The following is a 25,430-nucleotide window of genomic DNA, read 5'->3' as shown; positions in this document are numbered from 1 at the left end:
TGAATAGTACATTCGCTACGATTTCAAAAGTTCCAAGCAATCGACGCTAACCCCCAAAAAATTTTGTTTTTACGAAGCTTAAAAGTAAACCTGTTTCTAGGATTTATTTAAAAAACTAGTCACTACAACTTGACATGTTTAACTACAATTGATCTCTTTCTCTTTATATAGAGGCCATACAGTTTGTTACATGCCCAGCTATACGGAGAAATTGTCCGTGGCTTTTGTTATCTTCGATTCAGAATAATAATATATATATTATATTGTTTATTTAAAAAAAGATAGGTCTTTACGAAGATCTTTCAAGTTCAACGAAGCCCATCATAGCTAAAATCGCACATGGCAAGCCAGGGCTTTGTGAGGAAAGAGACCGCGTTACTTTTTGTCGGTCGGCTAGGTTCGTTTATCTAAACACAGAGGTTAGATGGTCTATTGCTCCCCTTATGCATACCGTCACGCATTTGTCATCGAAACATTTCCACAGAGATCACCCAAGTTCCAACATTCGAATTTGTGTTGCTAGCGGATTTAACTGATTTCAACAGGTACTATTGCTTCTTTTGTTATGGTGCTAAACTTGTTGTGGCTTTTAAGGAAGTTATGATTGCACCTTAAACAGTTTGTATGCTTTCCTCCCACATATGAGCATTTTTAGTCATTCAGTTGAGTGTAACAAAACAATTGTTAATGAGTTTGACAAAAAAAATAACAAAATAAAATTTAACAAAACAAAAACAAAAAACTCGGCACTTATTATTATATCTTAACGGCACTTATTAATTAAGTGCCGTTAAGATATTGCCACAATGCGAAGTTCCAGTTTGCTCTATCCTATCTTCCTGAGCTCTTTCAGTCGTTAGTACGCGTATCAGTAACCTCAAGAAATTCGAGTCAAGGTCTTTTCGTCGCCATTGCTATACAAGGATGAAGTGTAGAGCTAGTAAATCGTATTTGTGACGATACTGGTGCAGGGTCACCACGGTCGTTGCAAAAGGAAGAAGGGCCCCCGACAAATGTCTACACATTGGCAAGAGGGTGGCTTGATATGGGAACCGCCAAAGCGTAAGGGGCTGAAAGCACCCATTCCGACGTCTCTCCCTACCTACAATTGTAAAAACGATCGATTGCGGAGGACGCCGAGGTGTATAAGCAGACGCGTAAACGAGCGTTATTTCAGCACGCGGAATATATTTAAGAAACACCTGGCCAAGAGCGAGGACGGTCGTTTACAAGCACTGCTTGTGTACATTATTTGACCTTCTACTAATAAGATCATAATGGAAAAAATCAACGGGAATAAGAAGTCCTTTTAGCTTCAGTACTTATTTTAAACTTGTTATAAGCAATAAACTTGGTATAAGCAATAACTCAGTCAATCAATTTTTATAATACGATTGCCTTTGAGCTGGTTTCGAGTAATCGATATTCATCTGTGATAGGAAATTGAAATTCAAAGAACCTTACTTGGCCTACATTCGTAAAGTATCCTGATACCATTACCCTAATATCATACCACGAGAACCTAAAGTTGAGTTTTGTCGGAATGCTTTATTTCGGTAGAGTAAAAATATCTGTCTATATCTATCTATATATATACGTCGAGCTTAAGTTAAAAAATCGCTTTCGCAATACACACATAAAGCCTTGCAAATAAATATTACAGTATACACAGCAGCAGAGCCTTCGAAGAGGTGATGGAAGCTCAGAACGGAAAACGAAGGTCCTTAGTTTTCATTTGATCAAGTGTCTTCTCTTTATTATCATTTGCGTCAGTGCATCATTGTCCTGTTCGACATATTAAACTTCTGCTGATATTTAATCACTGCAGTGAAAGCATGCTGATTCATTTTTGATTTTTATGTATATTCCTTGGGATCTTTGGCAAGCTGTTGCAACACCTGCCAATCTTTTCTGTAGAGTATTGATGTGTAATGCTATTCAGGCGGTATAGGTGTGGCAGGCTTCGCGTGGATCTATCTTAAAACAATGACTAGTTTCAGGGGGGCTTGCCCAAATAGCACAAAGTAAGTTTGTGGCAAAATTTCGCACCTAACAAGGTTCTTTGACACTGGCGGTTTCGATCACGAAAGACGCTTACGAATCGTTTTCATTGGGTGCCAATATATATAGCCAGATGTAGACTAAAAAAATCCGATTCTCCAGGAAAAGCTTCGTAGCGTCAAGTAATGTACTTCACTGTGTTGTGCTCGTGCCCTCGCGTGCTTGCTCTTGATTTCGATATTCGACGCGACAGGTTACGTGTGGGCCGATTCATTAGGTCTTTATCGAAACGGACGCTTGAGGTGACGACATAGTTCAATTCAGGTAACCAGTGGCCTGCCGCTGAAATCGAAGTTTTCGTCTGGCGTCTACGTTCCTTTCTAATATATATGTTGTACGATCCAAGTCTAATAATATAAGCAGAAGCCATAATTTTTGCTGGTTCTTACAACAAAGAACAAGTTGTGTGTGAACGCCTATAATGACAAAGATATGCGGTAGTTAAAACTTAGCTGGATAAGTAGAATAAAAAATACCATCTTGAATTTATCTCCATAGCTGTGTTGATTTGTCTTGCTTCACGACACTTCCGATGAATTACCTAACTTCCGTTTTTTGTCTTCTTGTTATTTTGGGTAAAATACCCTCTGTAGCCAGCCTAGAGCTAATTAGACGCAAATAGTTGTATATCGGAATCGTTTAAGTTAACCACCTTTTAATTTAGGCGAGGAACTTGATAATCTAACTTTAGATCGAAATAAAGGAAGCGACCGTTCTCCGTGTAGCGAAAATTGCAGCGTTTGATTCGAATACTAATAACAAAGTCAATTTACTAGGTGTTCACCGCCGCTATTTACGACGTCCTCATATTACTCCGCTTATCGCTTTGTCTTTTCTCACTACAGACTTTTCTGGCTGGTGCTGAAGAACGCGTTCAGGTTTTCAGACTACTTTTGATGCTACTTTTATTGACTTCCTTTATCGGTAATCGGAAGAGGTAAAAAGAATGTCTGTAGGCACCGAATTTGGAAAATATAGTTAATGCAAAAAAATTCTATTTGAGCTCCTGCAGGAAGGCCTTTGGCTATGTGCGGCCTGTCACTGCAGAGAGGAATGACTTTGCTCAACCAATTAGTTTTTCTTCTTGGATATCCTAGTTCAGCCGATGCAACTGGGCTTTGTACAAATCCCTACTGAGCGCCTCGTTCCTCTCAAGGATTCTCCAGTGTATAAGACCTTTCTAGTTCTAACAATCTTAAATCATGGTCTTTATGGGACGGAGACCTGAGTTAACCTTGGTCCTAGGCGTGTCCTCAAAAGTTACCCATTGCACTGTTAAGAGGTAATAAAAAAAAAAACTACATTTGCTTGTTCATTTCATTGAGCCATGGCATAATCAGACTTCTAGTTTCTGATAAAGTTCCGTATATTCAAGATGTCTAACCATAGTCTGGCTTATCTTCTTGTCAATGTATGAATCATTTCCCACCTAAGGATCCCATCGATCTGGGCATCCTCTTGGTTAACAAACCCTTTCTAGCGGTCATCTCACCGGGGCCCGTGCAAGGTAGAAATGTTCTAAGCTGGCTCAGCAGCCGTTCAATAAAGAAAACAAGATCAAGGAATCAATGTTAAATGTGCACGGTTTTTTCACTCAGAACTACCATCCCTAAAGCCTGAACTCTTTCAAATCAGATCGGGCTTATAGACGAAAGAAAGCGCCTCGCCGGAACGACATATATCGGACAGTGGAGAGGTGGAAAACAAATAGCAGATCTTCATATATGGTTTTTATCTCCGTAAATGGTTTGCATATGAAAAAGTGAAAGCTAATACAGAATGTTTCATTAAAATAACATTTTACACACATTAAAATAACATTTAACACTGCACTGACCCTAGATTGAGTCTCGTGAGGATATTCCTTAATAATCGTCGAAATTATGAGTTGTAAAATTTTATAAATCATTTTGTGTGTGTGTGTATTTTGAAGGAATACTTTACAGTAAAACAAACAAATTGTACATATAACAAATATACAAAATATATTAACACAATAAAAATATTTTAATGCGCTTACATATAAACATCGGCAATTAAGTTAGTTCATTTTTTTTCAACATAAAGATCACCAAAAATAATGCAATCATTTGGAATCATAGAATATTGGAACGAGAGATATATAGAGGATAATGGACATGGTGCATTTATGTTGATATCTCGTCTTCGTTGTTATCGTTTCCGTCGTTTTCTTACTTCTGATGACAACAGATAACGCAAAAAAGCCACACTTTCTCTAATCGTAGATCTACAACGTCAAGAGGCTTTTTCATTTACTATCAGTATTAATATAAGGCCGTCTCTGGTCGCAAGTAAGCCATTCAATTCAACTTAACTGAATACTTTCTGTATCCGTCCCCAGCTACCAGCTCTTTCTTAGACAAGTAACTGTCAAGTTACTTGTCCTTAACTTGTCCTGTCACCTTAACTTAACGAAGAAGAGCCACACATCGTTGCCCTTTTTTGCTGCTGCTGTTGCCCAACAGGTTCGATAGACAGTGAGAGGTTCAATAGAGTGAGATTAACAAATTGCCCATCGGCCCTCGTCGGTCCGTATATGGGCCTAAACGCCCATATACGGACCGAATAGCACAAAGGCAGAACAGAGCGTTTGAATAAGTACACGAAAGTGAAGTAGCCGTTGGTAAAACAACGAAAGATAAACACACTACGCATAGGGCGTAAAGGCTATGTTGCTAATTCCACACCGAAGATACTGACGAGAAGAAAGCAATATTTTCAAGATGGTTGCCAATGCAGCCAGCGCAAAATGGCTAAAGATAAAAGACTGACCTTCGATTATTTGATTAGTAACATTAATAATAACAATATCGAGACGAGAACAAGCTAGCTGTCAAAGCTATATCACACAACGATCATTTCAAACGACTATACATGTCCTGTTATACAATACATAACACAACACAGCGTTCAAGTCAGTGACGTAACGACGAAGGGTGACATACCCTCCGTCGAATCAAGGCACAATAGGCGCTTTACATGTTTTATCTACTCTTCTCCGTTCGATTAGTATCTTCCTGGGCTGTCCAGTCGATACATAATTAGATATAGGGTTTATAAGCCCTGGCCTGGAATATAGTTGTTCGGCTGTCAACGAACGTTTACCTGTGACTACATTGTAAATTGGCCTTACTTACACGCGCTGTCGAGTAGCGTTTACGTAGCGCTCGCAGTAATTGAAGCATCAGCGACTCCTGGTCTCTTTCAGCCAGAATCGGCTTCATCATCGGAGCCTCTAGTTAGAAGAATGACTACCCAATGAATATTTAATGTGTTTTTACTTGATAATGATGATAACTTGTTAATGAACGAAATTATGGAATGAAATACTTTAAAAGAGTTTAACAGTGAATATATTTTAAATTCAGCTTTATACTTGAGCCAGGCGTTATATTTAAATCGTAATATCATAAAGATATTCATAGTAGATAATAGAAATAAGCCTCATTATATTAAATCTAGCGGTGTTACCAATAATCCCAGGACAGATAGCCCGTGAAGCGAGAGTAATTACAATTCGACGACCAAGCTGATGCTGTGCACCGTTTTTTCTTTATAAGTGAGTCTGTGGTTATGGAACGCCGTACGATATAGTGCTCACATCAGATCCGGAGGCTATTCAGTTCTGTTCAGGAGTTATTCAAAGATCAGAAGGTACGCCCCACTGCGGAGCGTCTCATGGTGAATGGAGGAATCTGAACCTGTGCCAACTCATGTCTTGGCCTGTTTTTCTATGCAGACGAACGAATTGCTAAAGATATTACATTTTTTTTTAATTAAATATAGCTGTCAAATATATGTGCCAGTGCGAACATTATCTAATGTCTTCAACTATAACAGATTAATAAACGTAAACGTAAACATAAAGCGTAAATCTACAAAGTCCGCGCGCAAAGTCAAGGCGTGTATAGTATAGTAAGCTTTTCGATACACTGGCTATGTTACGGGAATGAGAGAAAGAGAACCTGGCACAAAGTTACGTTAGTTATTTTGTCAGATCATTGTAAACTAACTGCTGTGTTTCGTAAAGACAACAACGGGATGGAGATACTCCGAAGATATTGTGACTCGCATTTTTTTCGGATCAGGGACATTGCACACAGTTTTCCTGCTCCCGTAAAAAAACTAAATCTTCATTGATGCCTGCTCTTCTTATCTAGAGCTGTTTCAACCGTTCAAGGTATGTTGTATTACTATATTGATATTTGGCCGTTAGCATGACAGAGTATCGTAGTGGTGCTTAATCATTGTCTCCACTATGTTATCTGGATCCTTGACATAAGTCCAATGTAGAGGGATCGAGTGGAAAAAATTGAAGACAGTCAAACCGGAGGGACAGATCTTACGAAAATGGTGCTTGGTTCGTTATGGAGGCTATTTGTTTCTGAAGTGAAGCCTTTCAGCGCTGATACCTCTGGAAGGGGCTGGCCTCTCGCAACTTGGTGGGAACTAATTTACCTCGATACGTAATGCTAGTAGGGAGTACAACCATATCTGGGCACTTAGGTATTAATATTGGGAGAGATTTAATAATAAATATTATTAGAAAAATTTGTGCTTAACTTGATTGTCTAACCTGGCTCCCAGTGAGCGAAGTGGGCCAAATGCAAACAAAGTTTTCTATAATTAAATTGCCCATTAAGAAGAGCTACTAAATACCTAGTACCGCCCATTTTTTGACAGTGAAGGACAGTTTACCAGCATTTAGAATAACTTTTTATTTCTTCGTCATTTATCGTCCGCATCTGACATTGCTGTAATAAACCTGAGCGTTCTAACCAAACTCATCACGCGAAAATAACCTGCCGTTACTCACTTGCTACGACCTACATAAGATGATACGTTTGAGCAAGACTCAATGAAGCAGAATGCGCATCCGAAAAGTTTCTGTCAAATTCGTTCTCTATAGCATCGCAGCTACACAAAATCCTAACAAAAAATTAAAAAGCTTTACTTTATCACTTAAAGCTTTAAATATAACACCCACAGGCTTCGGTGCCTATTCAAAGGCCATCGATAGAAGAGGGGCTATATACGAAACCGTAATTATAAATTTGCCCAATCTATGAATATTAGTATCATATGTCATTCTAGCAATACTGGGTATTGTTGTTTTGACTGCTGTTGCCCCAGAAAAAAACCGTCACTATTATTTTCATTACCATGCGTTTCTATTGACACTATGGTTAGCTGGTTTCGCCTACACAATTCAGCGATAAAATCTGCACGACATCAATGGATCGATATTGCGACCACGAAACGTAGAATTGTTCCGGTAGATCGAACGAAAGTACATTGTGTCCTATACAGGCCGGGTAGCCTGTTGTCACTGCTACGATGGCAGCGGATTTGTTGTGGCTGATTCGTGTCACATGGCGGTATGCGGCCCGCTGCAACGGCTATCACCGCCATCGCCATAGATACATAATGATAACATAATTGTCGATCGAACGGTGTCCTATGGGCGAACGGCCAGAATGGAAGAAAGTCACTTAGCTCTTTTCTGTAAGTTCTAATGACCAGCAGTAGCAACGGTTGTTGTAGTTACAAGCAGTCAGTAACTATTCGTGAGCGGTTACACGAACTGCTACTATTGCTAGGGTTTGAGCGGATTATATCCTTCGAACTATCTAAGTAAGTTATATTATCGTGACTGCATGAAGCATAATAGGTCGCAAGTGTTCTGCTACCGTTAACTGTTCTGTGTGTAACCATGGTCTAATACGGTTCAACGAGTTAATAAAGCTTAAGTTAACTGAGTCATGTTATATTCAACGTACTTACTTCGACAAGTCAAGACTCGTAATCTTATCGAGCTGCTTCTTTAGTCATCTATTACTATAGTTAGGACATGTGGCAGTGAACGTTTTTGTACGTAGAGTAACATATCGCAAAGGTTTACTCCACTCCTAGTTTATTGTAATGCTACTAAGTTGTTTGATTTAGAAAGCTCGTTACATCATTTAAAGTCATATTACGATCCGAACGATGTCTCAAGGCCGTATTGGTATTTCCGCATATTATGGCCTGGCGGGGCCATTTCCATCTTAAACGAGCTTGCGCAGCTTATCTACGAGTTCGTTTCAGGCCAAATTCGAATATGTCGTAACGAGGTATGGGATATGCACCACATAGGGGACACCAAGGTCGAGCACAGTATACACATCCTACGGCGGCTCTGCCCGCCCGTGGTCGACGTTAGCACAATATGAGTTACTGTACATTAACTCGATACTGTTTTTTACTCCATTAATATTCGCTTACGGACGAGCATCGCATGTTTCTTATGTCCGCATATCATCAAGACACTGTTGACTACTTGGCAGTAGCTTTTCTATAATAAGTTACCCCTGCCAACGTCAGCGTAGGTACACATGTTCCATTGGCGACAATGCTGCCAGGGCTCAACGAGTCCATACGCCATAGATCCGCAGGGATTCTAAGACAATAAGACAAACCGATCAAAGAAATGTCTTTGCCTGTCGTCTAGTCTCTTATAACAGTAGATCACTCGTGAATATTTCACGATGATTATGCGAAAGTTGACAAACGCGACAAAAGAGCCCTGCATTTTTCCTTAGCGTCGTTCAGTCGCAACGTAGGTGTGAGCGACGCTGTTAGCATTGCTACGACGTCAGCGGTTACGGCTAAAATACCACATTCGTCAGGCCGTTGTTACTTCTGCCGGTTTATCCACGATGCAAACATTTTTATCTAGTATTTACTCGCGCTTATTTCTTGCGATTTACGGGTGATATATTTTTTTCATGACGTTTTACCGTCGTCGCCAGTAGCCTTGTCATTAGATCTCTGACTTTACAAACGATTGTCATCTGACTATGCACTTAGTGGCATCTCGTGCCGACCGGTTTATACGCTCACGAAATCTATATCGGCTCGTGTTCGAACCGTGCGGTCTTCCTCGTGACAACGAACGAAGCACAGTGGCAAAGGGGCAAACAGTTATGGGTGTTATGCTGTAAATCAGAGAATCCTCTTTGTGTGCCTTCGCACGTAGGCAAAATGACTATATCCTTTCCATAACCCGTCAAATGCAATTATTTCCTATGCCTTTCGTATAAACAATTGCCTAGGCAATTGTATAAACGATTGTTTAACGTAAGCTTAGCGATCAGAACTGCTAATCCAACTTTACATGTAATAACTTCCATTTCTAGACGGGCCTATGACGCACCCTTTTGTGTTGTAAGTTGAAAGGTGATTATGTACACAGCGTTCGTTGTCCTATTCAACATAACTATATAGCTAATTAAATTCCGTTGGAAACGGTATAGGTAAACCAATGTGGTTCATAGGTCCTACTTCTAGCAGATAGCACGAACTTGCTATGTTATAAAACACTTGGAAGCATAACTACCTTAGGCTAGTATACCTAAGATAAAATAGCTCGTTGTGTCTTGCGCCCGCCTCGTCACTGTGATCTCTAACATCTCACGTAAACAAAGCCATGAAGCTGATATAAGGGTCACAAACAAATTTTCTCCTCTCTCAATGTAACCTGTAAATGACCCATAGCGTTATATTTGGTTTGTACACAAGAATTGCTTTGTGCCTCCCTTTTTCAGGGCATCTTTAATCACTGCCGTTCAGTTTCATTGCCTCTAGCTATTATATTGCATTGTATTTGGCGCGATCAACAATATAATATCGACAAAAATTTAAAGAGTTTCTTTCAGATTAGACACCTTCTCCACTTTTCGACATGCGACGCCTTGTAAGGCCTAAATGAAAGATAGGCTGGGTCTTAAAAAAGATCAAGATTCAATTCTGTCGCCCTTTTTAGATATCACCCGTTTACGTAGATATGGAATGTTGATGCACTTATAGCTCTGGACAATGTTACCATTGAAAAATTCCGTTGATCGCCATTTTTTTCACAGAATTACGTTAAGGTTTTGTAGATAGTGTCTATATCACGTAAGTGAATGAGACATTGTTTGTTTACTAATTTCAAGTTTATTAGCTGTGAAACTGTTCATCTAATCAGAGAATTAAAATAGAAGCACTTAAGATAACTTGGTTTCTCCGGGCAACCCAGTATTGAGGGCGTACAAAACGGGCCCGATTCTGCTCGATTCTGGACGTCTTCACAACGCAATATTGACAAAGAGCGTCGTTTGTCAAAGTTAGCTCAACCTGAAGACAACAATATTTATTCATTGAAAGAAATCTGCTTTGTATTTATTGGTCAACCAAAAGAGCTCTAGTGAAATTAGACGAGGGTTTGCGTCGAAGTCGATGGGCCATGCTTGACCATATATTGATTTATCTTAACTTGATGTAGATAGCGTCGTTTGTTACATATAAAGTGTGAGCAGGCGCTGAAGACAGCCTTGCCCATAACGTGGACCATTCTTGTTAGCGAGTGAAAACATCACCTCTTTGATAGAACTACTAAAGGGTATTACTTAATTCACACGAGGTTCATCACAATCGAATGTATTTGTACAGCTATTGAAAACAGAAAAAAATCGTAGAACAGCTTTATTTCTTTTGTAAGGCCAATATTGTTTTCTGTGTATACTAAGATGAGTCTTCAATAATCTGCTATTGGGTTATCCGCCCCCTAATACTGTTGGGTCTTCGACCTTATTCGAGATGAAATAAAGACACTTAAACAAAGGAGCTGATAAAATAGTCCCATCCACTTGAGCCATTCATGGAAATGTAATGGCATTATGAAGCACCACAGAATTGTGTGTATTGGACACCGTGTTTACCGTCAGCTTTAGTTTACTGATAAAAAGATTTAAATTTTGAAAAATATATATTTTTCTCCTGATCCTGTACAGTATGGACCACAATAGAATGTTTCCATATGCTCTACCATTCTATATATTCTATGACTCACTCGACGAAAGCCTTGTCATGCGGAGTTCGTATCTTACAATGTTTGACCAAGTGTCACAAAGTACATACTCGTAGAGATAAATTGTAGCGGACACTTTTCTCGATGATTGACCCCCAAAGTCTGCTATGAGCTGAATCCATTTATTTTTAATGCAGTATATACGATTTAATTTATAGTACATTTGAAACGTTCGGGCAGCTAAATTACAATGGCTTTAGCATTTCCTTTTTTTTTTTTACGAGAACGATATGTACGTTTCTTCGGTCCTCCTGTTTGATTCTGGGTACCGAAACGTTTCATGCATCAGCTTCTTTCGACGACTGTGGATAATAGATTATAATATATATGTATCTCCTTTCGTGGGGTGATGTGTTGGCGGATCTATGTTCGAGACTTTGTCCATAATAGTCAGTCGAGAAAACAATGAGCAAAGCAAACCTGCGATACTTAAACTCCGTATGACGGGCGTACTACACCGTAAAGGTCATAAACTTGTTTTCCATTATATGGTAGTAATAGCTTAGCCGATCAGGAATTGTTTCACTATAAGTAGGAACGGGATTGTCCTATTTCACAAATAGCTATCAATAAATTTATACAGTAGAATAATAAATGTACATATACTTTAAACCGCTTTAACTTGCGCCTGACAGAGATTTTAACTGACAGCAAAAAACGATAAGTTGTCCTCTCGAACCCATTTCGCTCTAGTTTTACGTCCGGAATCGCCATTACGCATTCCATCAGACGGCAGCGCGAAACGACGTGGGTCTATATCCAGATTCGAACCTAAACCACAAAGTGTCTACATTACGTTACCCACTGAGCTATCGCAGGGACACGTAACGTTTGTTTACTTACTGTTTGATTGAAGTCCGACTTTGATAAGAGCTGTCCTGGGCAGCTGTTGAGAAAATATATTTTTAGGCTAACATATATTTTCCAGCTTTCGAGTTCTTTGTTTAATTGTAACCAATTCCCTTCGACACCCCCCCCCCTTTATATACACTTTTTACGCGACATAGTCGGATGACGAACTCAAAGTAACATTTTATAATTTAAAGAAAACCATAACAGCAGCCTTGTGGAAGCATGGAAGAGCGTTCCGAAGACTATTAGCAAATGAAATGTTAAAAATAGGAAGCATTAAAGAAACCATCATTACTTGTATAACTTAATATAACTATCTCATAGATATTATAAAATACAGGCCATAAGTTCGTCTTAGTGTGGGGTACACGTTATTCTCAGATGACCGAGCACCCATGATAATGTATCGGCGATCTTTAACGCGTTGTAAAAATATCAATAGCCGTTGGTCAACAGCAAGGATGCTCTCCTAAACGAGAATTGAACGCTTGCCAATGTTGTCTTTTACGTTGTCAAACACAGCGGTTTTGGCAATGGAAGCCTTCTCAGTTTTAGTTCAGGGTCTATGTATCAGTTTCACATAGACGCACATCCTTTTTCCCCGTATAGAGGACGCTACAAAGCAGCCAGTGCATAGACGTTTCCATACTGAATACTGACGGTTACGAGTCGCTTGTTCCTGATTAAAAAAACTGTTGGCTGTCCCGTTCAAGGCTTCAGCTCAAGATGGTCTTTGTGGACTTCCTCGAATCGACTTCCCTTCAATCCGACATCAATGCATGCGACTAAATGTACCCCAGAAGGATACCGCGTATCTTTCCGGTACTGTGTTGCCAATAGTAGAATTCAGCTTGTCGCTTAATACGATCGTACCTCACATCCGACTGTACCTTCGAACGAAATGCCCTCACCAAGAGCTTGCCACTGATAAACTTTTACACCTCAGAAAGAAGCTATCCCTATTTACCTTTCGGACGTTAAGCACTAAAGCTATGACGTCTCTTCAACGCTCTTCAATGCACATCAGAGAAGCAAGACAAAACTAAGAGTAAGCTACGGGTCTATCTCTTACGCGTTTACTATTTATGTGAAATATATGCGCTATGCATTACAGCTTCTTTACTGAAGAGAAATACAGTCGACGCGCTATATTACCATATCACAAATGGACACCCATGGGTCATGCTAAAGTATATCAATAAGGATAGCGGCATAACTGCAATTGCCAGCTTCGACACTGCTAGATCCTTCCGATAAACCAATCTTTCCTAATTTTTTTTAGTTTCTTTTTAATTTAGTGCTTCTTTCTAGCTATTATGCTACTCCGTTGTATCTGTTAATAGCTATTGAAGACAAACGAGTCAAACGAATACCAATCTTACTATAATAGCATCGCTTTAATTGATATTAATTATACAATAACCTACATGCTCCTTTGATCTTTCCACATTGCTTCGCTCTAGTTATATATCTATGTATATATATGTATGGATCCATTTGCCGGTGTGAGTGAGTCATGGGCCGGTCAGGCCAGTTAGTCAACGTGAGCCAGTTGTAGGCCCCGGTTGACTAGTTCACAGTCGAAGGCAAGCAACGGCAGTACTCACAACGTCTCAGCAAAACAAGTAAACATAACGGAACCCATATCAGTGCTTGCTGCACGACCATCATTTCTTGCCAGCAGCTCAATAGCAACAGCTAAGAGCCGCGGGTTTGCGTGCACGGCGTCAGTGCACTGCGAAAACAGGACAGTGGCGTCAGGCTGGCAACGCAGAGTACTGCATCGTCCTGATAGCTTATGGCTGCTGCCGCTCACGGCTTACAACTCACAATGACTAAACAACATTCTTTCGTTCGATAAAAGTTGGTCAAGGTTTAGACGGTATCGGGACTTAGACTATACCAGAAAGGCTGGGGCAACTGGCTCTACAGCTGCAGAAGTATTGCGCAAACTTAAAAGCTCCTATTGCATTACTGCTACCGCTACTGCCGCAGTTGTGTGTAGCATTATGTTATGGTAGCAGGCAACGGTGAGGCGGCATCGGTGTGGTGTCGGGCTACAGCTTGGTATTCTCGCTGATGATGGATCTTGCCCCTTGAAGCTGGGCTGAGTAGCTTGTAGCTACACGAGGCCAGGTAGTCGATAATAGAAGTCTACATTCATTTGCTAAATTCGACAAAGCCAGGTGTCCTACTTAAGGTTAGTTGGACTTAAGTTGGCTCCAAATTAAGATCATTCCTAAAACTTTATTATATTAGCAAAACATCGAACTTTATAGTACATCAGAATAAACAATTTTAAAGACAGAGTGTCCTTAACGAGATTTTAGTATACGGATAGGGAGCACCGCCTGCGTCAGGGTACTATGCTAATAATACCGATGCCTTGGACAGGTTATGAGCTGTTTAACTCGTAACAACGACAAAAACAGCTTTTGAGGCCCATTCGTCCTGAAACACGCGTCGCTGAAGACCTACACTCCAAGGGCAATCCATTGAGTACAGTGGTGTTCCTGCTCTAAAATAATTATTATTCCATTAGGTAATTTGACGAATGTAAAAAGTTGCAAAAGAATAATTCGCTTGCTTATTCAATGGTTTATCGTTAAGACTGTTTTCTCGTCTTTCCTGTGTTCGTTTTGTTCAATGCTAGCCATTGGCTAGCAGCTACCATCATCATAAAACCGGCACGCACCAGGTACGGCCTATTGATGCGATACTACTTTCTGTCATAGCTTTATCTCGTCGTTTCACGCGACAAGCAGACGGTATAGTATTTAATTAATACGCATTGTTATCGCAGTGAATTGACATAAAATGATACCTTGAGGCTGCTTATCAATTTTCTTCTTGAATTCAACGATAACGAACAATAGTCTTAACTGCTATCTTCTGATAGCCATCGTACTTCTACTATCGTAAATATTATTCACTTTTCTTTTTTATTATGAAACACCCTATCAGTCAATCGTCGACTATTTCTGATTACGTTAATCAGATTGTATCATTTGTATCAAAAGGCAATGAGAGTGATCCTTGCTGACGGCCTTATCAGCCTAACAGTACGATCCTATCACAAATAGAAAGAATTAGGGTTATCAAATGCGCAGGAAATTGCTCACCAACACCGGAATGAGAAACAATGAAGAGTTTCTTTGATATTTTTGGATTAGTTCAATCCCGGGCAGTAAATCACAGCTCTGTATAGTTCAGTCCCCTTACAATTAGGCCGTTCAAGGTCACGCCTTTGTTTTGTAGACACGCTCTGTTTATAGACTAGGATCGTAACCAGAATACCAAGACAGCCGCCTGATATCACCGCCGTGCATCTAGCTCAGCCATTGAATATATTGGCAAGTTATCCGTCTCTAAAAACATATCTTTTCATTTCGCACACGATAGATCGTATTATCATCGGCTATTGCTACTATCCTATCGTCGATCTCGAAGAAGGAAGCACAATGAACTAACACTCGCCCCAATCCCCGACCCATGAGTCGCGCAACATAGTCCGGGAGTTAGATGACTGCTCGACAATTGTTCTTGAGCTTTTTCAAAGGTTTTTTTCTGAGCCCCAAAAACGACACCCATTAACACATCCATTCAGTTGAAAATCAAACCGTAGCCATGCAGGGAGTGTCGAATCTTCATTTTCCTAGTAAATTTTTACGATAAACAAAAGTAGCTCCGAACTGTAACCTCCTAGTGTGGCAAATGGTAAACGCTGCTATATTGCTCTGCGAGCCCTTATTTCCTCACATACACACGGAGAAGGACGCGAAGTCGCAACTTTATCATGTTATAATGTAGTTGGCCTTAGATTTGGATTTTTCAGGCATCTCTTGGTCAATTTCAAGTAAGTAATGGTAAGTTTTAAATGAAATATACAAACCTATGTAAGGATAAAGTAGCTTTACCAATTTTATGTTCTCGTAAATGCCATCCAAAATTTGTATTCTTTTGTAGATTTCGCTTTGGAAAATAGTTTCAGAACTTCGCAAGTTTTTTAATTTATAAGATATGGGTTAATAAAACATTAATCCTTTTGTGCAATTATCATTTTCTAGACTACGGCTTCTCTCTATCACGAGAATCGAGTGCGGTTTCTGGCTAGAGTATAGTTTTTTTTTTTTCGAAAACAACCTTGAAGCAATAACGCCTCATGCGAGTCGTACTCAGAAGTAAGTTGCCGGTTAAGCAATCTATGCGAAGTGTCCAAATTTGATATTAAGTAAAAAAAGGGGAGAAACGACGAAGGTGACAAAAATAAATAAAAACAAACTCATAGCACCTGTATCGTTTGTAGCCTATAGCACTCTGACATTATTTTCTGTGTGGATCGCTAGGAGCGCCGGACGTCCAGTAACAGGGTTTATCATGACGCTGCTTTGAAGGGAGATGAACGGTTCACTGACATTCATAGGTCCATTGTGCAAGCTGCTATATGCAGAACGAGGGCTCATTCGACCTATTAAAACACCTAAATTTGATGTTTTTTTTTCGCGTATCAGGTTGACTAAATAGGCGACTTAACAGATCATGGCTCCATCTGTATGCGGACGAAGTTATTTACTGATGGATTAATACTATGTATGTTATGCACGTACATGCATGGTAAGGAATTATCCGTTAGCGGCTGCACAAAAAGCGTTATAAACAAGCTAATTTTTGGAGAGGATAAATGTGTCGAAACATAAATATGTCAGTCTACCGTGTTCTCCAAACGATGACTAATATCAGGTCTTCAATTCTCGATCATGCGATATATATTGTACAAATGTTAATTCATTTCTATAAATTCTTCATTTCAACAGTTAAAAAACATGTTTGGTATCAAGACGTGGCTGAACTGGTCGCATTTTAAAAATACCAGACCATGTTTATCTGTATCTTCAAAAGCGTGGTCATCAAAAGGATAGAACAGCCAAAGTCGATTTGAGGCCACAAAGCATTTAGAACAAGTATTAACAAAGGCTCAGCTATTCTTTACTCTTCTCAGCAATGGCTTTAGTTCACTTTAAGTTCTTCATAGTTAAGAGGTAACAGACACGCGAACTTGCATTTTTAGGTCATTTAATTGGCCAGATATGGTTGCATCTACAAACTTTCACCCATCTACCTTACGACAAATATAAAAATAGATGGTTATCCTCTCTGTAAGTATTCCAACGCAAAAAAAACTCGTACGCAAGCCTACGGAAACTAGTTACTGTACATATTCCTTGAGATACTCAAAAATCTAAATAGTAGGACATGACGGAATCCTTTGACGATATCGATTTCCGCGTGTTAATGGGCCATAACTACATGGAAATAATAACCGGTAAAACACTGCGCCGTCTAAAAAGCTTATGCCAAGAGAGTGAGCCTTGCCTAGATATAGCGGAGTGTCTGTACAGTAACATTAACTAAATAGCTGAGCGATTATTAGGTAGGTGTCCTACAAGTAAAGGTCACGCCTAATGCAGAAAAACAAAAAAGAGTAGGTATCAATGGGTTCATTAAAGGAGTTGTTACTCCGCATTTATCCGCCTATAATTTACCTTGCAGGGTACCATCTACGCAATTTATTTTTTAGGCCCCCGCGGTCACCGTCGCTGTGTCTCAACATTGAAGTTCGATCTTGTCGGTCATTGCGTACCGTTCAATCGCGCGCTTTCCTTCGTTAACCTATTTCGCCATAAAGCCCTCCGAAACGATAATAATCCCACCTAAGACCGACCAGATCACAGCGCTTTCGGACCACCTATCAAAACAGAACCCTACGTCAGTCCCGGGAGACTACAGAAGTTGTATTAGAAAGCTTGCTCACTACGTACGTACTTGTAGTCTAGCTGGTGCAAAATCAATGAGGGAAGAACACCGTATCACAAGTTAGCCATAATGTATGGCACATCAAATAAATGGCACGCGTTTCTAGAACATTTTCATATTTTTTTAGACGCGTTAACTGTCAGCAGTCGTCACTTTTCTTCGGCTGTAGCTTCTTAGAACTTAAGAGGAACCATTTTATGGAAACACGACATCGTGTGTCTAGGGCATTGATTGGTAACAATATAATGTATTGGGCCTGAATCCTGGACATGTCTCAAGCACTCGAATATAAAAATTATCTTCGGCAGTTTGCGGAGTACTAAATACAGCATGTAAATCTAAACATAAACAGCAGCTCGTTAAGTTAATGCCAGGACTTGATGTGAATATAACACGGAGCCAGTAACAACATAACTTAATCCTTACGGTACGTGATCGTCCATATGGCACTCGTTAGTCCATTAGTTAGAAAAAATGATTCAAATTGACTTTAGCTGTATCTCTCGTACATCTGTAATATCTACACGATACATAGATGAATGTTCACTAAAGTGTTCTTACTAAAAAAATTCAATAAAATAAATAAGTCTAGGTGCATAATTATTTACTGTTCTTTTGCGTTGTCAACGATTAACGCAGATTTTTTTCTTAATCTTGATACGAAACGTGGACTGCGTCGACGCATCTCGGACACTGTTGTTGGGCATTATTTGGTTGGGCAGCTGCTCTCGAACCGAGATCATCGCACTGCAGATGATTCTAAGCTACAAGGACAATTTGATAAATTTACAGTGATCTTAGCAGACGGTTTGAGCAGAAGAAACAGACTGAAGCCTTCAATGCAATCATCATAGATAATTGTCCTTTTTGTTGTTTTCGTTTGAACAAGTTTATCGCTACGATGGTGGCGACGCCGGGTGAAATAGACGCTGTGGAAGTGGCCGTCCCAGCTATCGACGTCGACAGTCGTGAACGTGGCGGAGACAGTGTAATGGAATCAAAAAAAAAGTCTAGAAAAGAACGAAAACGTGAGAAAAAAGAGCGAAGATTCGCGGAGAAACAGCGAATTGAGGAGGCACTGGATCCTGCGATTGAGTTCGCCGAACCGTCCGAGGAGCATAATGAACAGCTTAAACAAAAATTGCTTCAGGATTTCCGCGAATGGGTTAAATTGCAGCCCCATTTTGTCAACTGTCGCACAGGTCTGTGTCTTATGTTTTCTTAGGGAAATCATCAAGCTCTCAATAATCATTCGAATTAGGTCTTTTTAAACAGTAGTAATACAATAAATTCAAATATACCTAAATTATATATATATATATATATATATATCATTACGATCATATAGCAATTATAGGTCTTGCTAGGTTCAAAAAAGAAAATTTCATTTACTCTATCGTTAGAGTTTTCACCGAAGTTAGAGCTGGCTTCTATTGGGACTAGACGAGCGGCGTTATGATTTAATTGAACCTGCTTAACCCGTGCAACTTAAGCAGAACTGTCCTGTTTTATTTGGAAAATGACACTAGGACCTATCGTTGGACTCCTTTGAAAATACTGAACTGAATAAAAGTTGACAGTCTGCATGCCGTTTATTATGGCGTCAACGTACCTGTCGCACTCCTCTATGATCTTAAGGAACGTATCAGATGAGATAAAACTTACGGCGCTGTGTAATTAATTTCTCATTAGTAAACGAAAAGCATGGACGACCCTCTTGTCGATCTCTTATTGATTTCAAATATTTTTGCTTAGTTTATGCTCGTTATCTCATGAATTTCTATATTACTCTCTCATTTAATTGAACCAACATCGGCATTTTATGGGGGATCTTTTATTTGTGTTCAAAAGAAAGTGGCATCTGTGAATGCCCTAAACATATTAAAAGGGTCTTCATTCATTGGTAGCGTTTACTATACTAAGATACCTATAGTAAAAAACTAAAAAAAACTATACTAAAAACTTTATTAGGGAATCAATAAGGATGTCACCAGAATCCTCTCCGGCCACTGTCCACCATGACAAAGCATTAACATTTTTTCAGTTCTCTCAAATAACTACGGGCGAAATGTAGGGGGGGGGGGGGGGTAAAACAAAGAATCATAATTCTGACTGAATTAACAATCATAATAAGACTGAGTAATTGGTTAATGAAGATGTTATTTTTTCTAAATATAGCATTGTATTGTGACATGTTATTGATGTTTCAGACGACTCATTTTTGTTGAGATTTCTCCGTACACGGAAGTATTGTCTCCAGTCTGCTCAGGATACTTTAGATCGGTATCTGACTGTTCGTACACATTACCCTATATTTTTCAAGAATCCTGACCTTTCCGATAAAGGTTTAAGGGATATTCTTTCTCGAGGTTATCTCTTCCCGCTAATGGAGAAGGATCCTGAAGGCAGAACGATCGTGTTTGGGCTTGCTGGTAAGTGACTCGATTAATAGAAGTTGCGTTAGAAGAACTTTAATACTAGCGTGAGTCCTTGTAGTGCTTGGATTTACATACCCAACATATACGAAGCAAGGAAAATACCATTTCTATTTAACCGCAACGAGGCTTGATTAAGGTATATAAACTAACAACAGCGCAGGCTCTTAGCTATTTCAATAATATCAGTGTAGCTTCTAGGAGATAATTCAAGAATGAGATAAGTAAGAGAAACATAAGACTTAGTTTGTTTTGCTTTTCTACTACTGTGACGCCTTAACATCCGGCGCTTCTCGTCGACACTCACAAACACCGAAAACAATCATATCTATTTTCTAACGGACCGAAGGATTGTTATAGTAGACTTGCGCAAAAGCAAACTCCATTTACAAAAAAAAGCTCCTGTCTCATCCTATATATAACCTTCACTATTTCTGGAAGCAAATCGTAGCAAGTGACCAAACAGAGACTAATGACAATCGTCCATTAAGTTTCTACAAACGAAGCCATACATTTCTCGCAGACGCCGGATATAGTCTCAAAGGTCTAATAGACATCGTATCTGGACCCCATGCTACACTAGCACACGTAGCACTAATGCATTGTCAGGGTGTCAATAATCGCCCCACACTGACCATAGTCTTTTTTACTTTTGCTTCACTGACGCACATGTTTGCATAATGGGTTCAGTCTTATTTCTCATATCCACTATTCAATCGCCGTCTACTACACAGAAGGATGCGTGCTCCTCTTTAAAATATATTAGTCCATATTATTGATTCTGGGCCAGCAATCACAGGCTCGAGCTCACTATCTATACACAGCTAAGTAATACGTCCGCTTGTTTATCCTTTTGTAAAGGATCAGTTCCCTCTATCGTCCTCCAAAAAGCAATGTTCAGATAACGCTGAAACTGCCTATGTGTATTCCATCCAGCTTTCCGAGTCTGTTTTCACTGTCTCAAAATGCTTTATTCAGTACATTCGTTTTGGTTCGAGCGAGGGACAATCGGGAAGGCTAAACCTTGAAAGCTTATAAATAACGTTGAAATTTACCATAGGAGAAAAAGCAGTTTTTACCACAAAAAATTCCTTTGTGCCCTAATTTCGATGGGACACACAAGCTGTTATGGTAAAATATAGGGGTTATTTTATAATGATTAATGGTGTCATTTACTGCGATAGTTTTTGTTTTAATATTTTGCTCAGGAGGTTACTTACTGCTCGCATGCAATGAAGATCCAAGCCCTCATAAAGTGCTTATGAATATGCTTAAAATTGACCGGAAAGAGGGTCCTAGAATAGCGGTTCTGTCGTAAATATAGCCTGACCACAGCATCGCTGAGCTCTCATCAACATAACTCCCTAAGAAAAATAAGATATTACGACAATATATCAAATGCTCAAGGGACAATCCACTTCAGTGTTGGCAAAAGTCCTCACAGACATCACACTCTCCGTCGAGGCAGATTCTATTATTATTATTATTATTCAGAGGCTATTATTTTCGATTCTCTACAGGTGTTTTATATTCTAAGAGATCGTCTGCGAAATTCAAACGCAAGGCTGACCATTTTTCTCCTCATTGAATGCATTTTACTTAACAAAGGAATTGTCAACATTTGCAGAACTATTAAATTTATTATCGTCGATATATATATATATATATATTGTATCGGTAATATCTTTTACGAGATTTTTCCACGTATAGGTAAAAAAATTTCGAAGGCGTTCGCCATTTAAGAATATACTCTGGCGACAGAGATCATTGAGCACTATACACTACACAAAAAATCATACCAAGGAAAATTTTCTATAGTTGTCCTGAGGTACACAAAGTGAGGAAAATATGTTTATCTATCACATCATTTATCGCATGATAATACGCTTATCCAAATTATCTGCGAAGGACAAGAAACACTACGGGCCATGCTTCGTGGCATTGTCTACTGCAGGCTGCAGCGTACTTCGTGTTCGTGTGGTATATCTATACCGTAACGGCGTCCTTTTTGGGCAGCGTCATCAGCGTTCACGGCCAACATCAGGAACTGTCTATTGTGGATTTGGATATTGGCTTCCACTGGCAAATCCCTCAGCTCTGATTCGACTATCCTAGAATAATACCTATATGAACCAGTCCATTTTTCATCCGTATAGGTAACTACTGATCCGACAATCGACTAAAAGCATACCTTTTGCGTCCACTTTTTTTATGTAGGACGCCTGATGATTTGAAAAAAAAAAAGCTGTATTAAAAGAAGTTTATTCTTTAAATACTACACGAACCTTCGAATAGTGTGTCCTTTTTACGTATCGCAGTGGAGAAATTCAAAGAAGTAAGAGGTAAGTGCAAACGAAATAGTAGAAATGCTTCAAATCTTTGTATCTATTAGTGTATCTCATATTCAAAATCGATAGGTTAGTTTTAGGAAATTGGACAGATCGTACGATGTAGTGGCTGCCAAATTTGGGAGACACGAAACAAGCAGTTTAGGTTCCAATCTGTATGTCGACGTTTTTCATTATGCGTGGGAAGCTAGCCGGCTGATAAAATGTTTAACGGCATTGTCACTGGACGTAAAACCCGAAATAACAACACCAACTATGCATTAACAACTCTAATCCATGAGCGGTATTTTTAGTAGTACTTGTTAATAATCAGGACCTTAGATAATCAACCGTACTTTGTCTCCCATTTACCGAGCTGAGCCTTTTTTTTTTTTTTTAGCACTCTATCTATTATGATGCATACGTGGGCTCATAACGGCGCGCATCCTTCGTTAGCATACCGTGCATGCAACTCTCTTACAAGTCATCTACCAGCAGGGAAAACATGCACGATAATGAACATTTAAACAGTCGGATTTTTCCAAATAATCACTTTGATGTTTTAACTCTCACGAATTTACGCATCAATTTGACGAGTTTTCTACTTGCTGGGTCGTTCATCAGCTAAATGCGACTAATTCGGAGCATGTTCGGTCAGCTGAATAGGTCTAATGGACTGGGGACGAGAGCTAAGATAAATGGGTCAGGTTTTGTTGGGCTAGTTTCCTAGTGACGGGCGAAAATGAGAACCAACGAGTTAATAAAGTTGAATGACTGACTTGTCCATTATTTATTTTTTTATTAATATAGCATTCACCTTGCCTTTCCGGGTATCGGTACATATAGTAACTTCCTGTTGCTCCATGGGGCCACCCTTGTGTCTGAAAAACGTTCCATCGAGCTATATACATACAGCACAAAAAGTTTTTTTTTATAGTGATGGCGGCCTGAAGATGGCCACATTAACGACATGATTACGCAAAGACATCATCCGTTTTAGTAGTTCTCGCAAAGGCTCACATGAGGAAGCGTCCTCTGTAATAAGCCTTCAAATACGTTTCGACTTATGCTGCACCGAAGCGGCGTGCCTGAGTAGGTCTAGGTTTATTAGTCACTAGATAAGTCACCTACGCATCTACGAAAGAAATTAGCTTGTATAATTAAACGTTTCGTCCATTATGAATAATGCTGATCATATGTATATACACAGATATATTTAGCAAAATCATATCTGTTTACAGTATCTTGGTGAACAGTTTATTATCCATTACCACCTTGGCATTGTCACATGTTTTCCATATCAAAGGAAAAAACTACAAACACCACGATAACGACTTAAACCATATATATATATATATATATATATATATATATAGGCGTTTCAAAAGAAAGCTGTATTTACCCATATAAGTACCATCCCGGTTATTAGAAAAATCTATATCGACAGTACCTCTAAGGCAGCATCGTAATTACTGCGACCATCATTCGAAGAAGAAATGCAGAGTCGTTTGCACTTATCTACGCCTGCATATATATATATATATTATACATACATGTATATGTGCTGCACAAAATGCGATAATTATTGCTATTATTATAAATTGCGAAAATGGCACTGCAGTAAATAAAATAGTAAAGTAAAAAAAAAACAACGCTAATAGAACGAAAGGCCATTATGATTTCTAAAAGGGGAAAGATTAGCACTGGATGGTATTGAATAACATTGATTGGCGTACTAGATAGTTATAAAAATCGCTGTTAATAAACAGCCAGTCTTTTCGTCACCGATGCGTCTGTTGATGATCATTCTCTTACGGCAGGTAGCGATACCATAAACACTGGCTACATAAGCTTGACATAAGCAAAGCGAAATTTAGATGTTCGTACGTACATAGCGGGGAGATTCCGATGCATACGTCGTGCAAACCGCCTGCACTTCGAATCCTTTCCTATTTGCTCCCATTGTCGTACACAGAACATTGGATAATTAACTGTGATTTGTCCCTTCGCTACGGGATTATTTCACTTTATTCGGTATTATTCCACGTCCGTTTTGTCATCTTTCCTAACGCTATCCAACCGTCGGTTTTTTTTTAACAGTCTAACCATGAGTGTTTCCATAATAACGTTTGTCTTCTGCGTAAAAACTCCTATTATGTAACATGTATCCTAGAGGAAAAGGTAGTTCTATTAAATCGTTATCTCCTTAACCCTCCCCGGCGCCCCTTGTGCTTTATATAGAAAAGCAGACACGCAACAATATCATAAATGAACTTAGGTATTTGTCACCGCGTTCAAAGAAGTTTACATCTACAAACGATACAATATCATTACTCCGATGGCACTTGTTCCAAATTTACTATAATTAGTATTACGTATGGATATCTTCTGCTCACGGTAAGAGAACGTCTTCAATGTCGACCATCGTGTCGGCGGCAGACTGTTATAGAAGAGATTATGCGATTGTCATAGTAACGTGTGACCACTGTCGCACGATCATTTGAGGAAAAAACTATTGAAAGATCATACAGTTATAAAAACATGTCCGACTTTTCTGTCGCGATGTTACGTAACGTTAAAATTCTGCCGTCGGCAATTATATTCTGCCGTTCGTATTCAACTGGACGTAAGGAATCTTACATGGGTAGTATGGCACCAGTAGTTACTAGTCAGAGTCACACAAATGAAGATAAATGGTTCATAATTGCTATAGGATTTTTTCGTTATTATTATTATTTATTTGTCGCCATGATTTGCATTGGCTGGTCTTCATTTCAATACGTTTTTGTACCATAAGAAAGCTTAAGCTGTTATGTTATGTTAACATCCGTATGTACACTGCTGATTGTCAGTGACTGCTAGCCATGTTAGACAAGGTTTTTGACATTGGAAATGCAACACTATTTCTAGGGGCTATGTAGACGCATCGACAAAGAAATACATTGATATCGCCTACGACGACCGTTTGCAGTCATTATTCGAGCGCAAATTGACCCAGTCTGGTGGATATGCCCCAACATATGTTATTCA

The 25,430-nt window shown here is 39.3% G+C and overlaps 1 protein-coding gene and 1 long non-coding RNA gene across 20 annotated transcripts in view; one reads left to right on the top strand and one right to left on the bottom strand.

The window, feature by feature from the left end:
- The window catches only part of LOC111255412 (clavesin-1-like), a 61,217-nt gene that overhangs the window by 27,554 nt on the left and 8,233 nt on the right, over positions 1–25,430 (top strand). For all 19 annotated transcript variants that reach the window (XR_015321366.1, XR_015321389.1, XR_015321360.1 and 16 more), the window contains 2 exons: positions 18,528–18,840; positions 19,849–20,070. Coding sequence is in view for 5 of the 19 variants with exons in the window: in XM_022788064.2 (XP_022643799.1) it covers positions 18,540–18,840; positions 19,849–20,070 (523 nt within the window). In the remaining 14 variants the exon portion in view is untranslated. The remainder of the gene's footprint in view (positions 1–18,527; positions 18,841–19,848; positions 20,071–25,430) is intronic.
- On the bottom strand, positions 23,158–24,769 carry LOC147758248 (uncharacterized). Its single transcript, XR_015321430.1, has 2 exons — positions 24,292–24,769; positions 23,158–23,301 (listed from the first exon to the last, which is right to left on the bottom strand). It is a non-coding gene; the product is annotated as an uncharacterized LOC147758248 (long non-coding RNA).

The sequence above is a fragment of the Varroa destructor genome, unplaced genomic scaffold (assembly GCF_002443255.2).
Source record: "Varroa destructor unplaced genomic scaffold, Vdes_3.0 BEIS01000001.1, whole genome shotgun sequence".
Lineage (NCBI taxonomy): Eukaryota > Metazoa > Arthropoda > Arachnida > Mesostigmata > Varroidae > Varroa > Varroa destructor.
The sequence above is the reverse complement of the archived record's forward strand: the minus strand, read 5'-3'. Positions and strand labels throughout refer to the sequence as shown.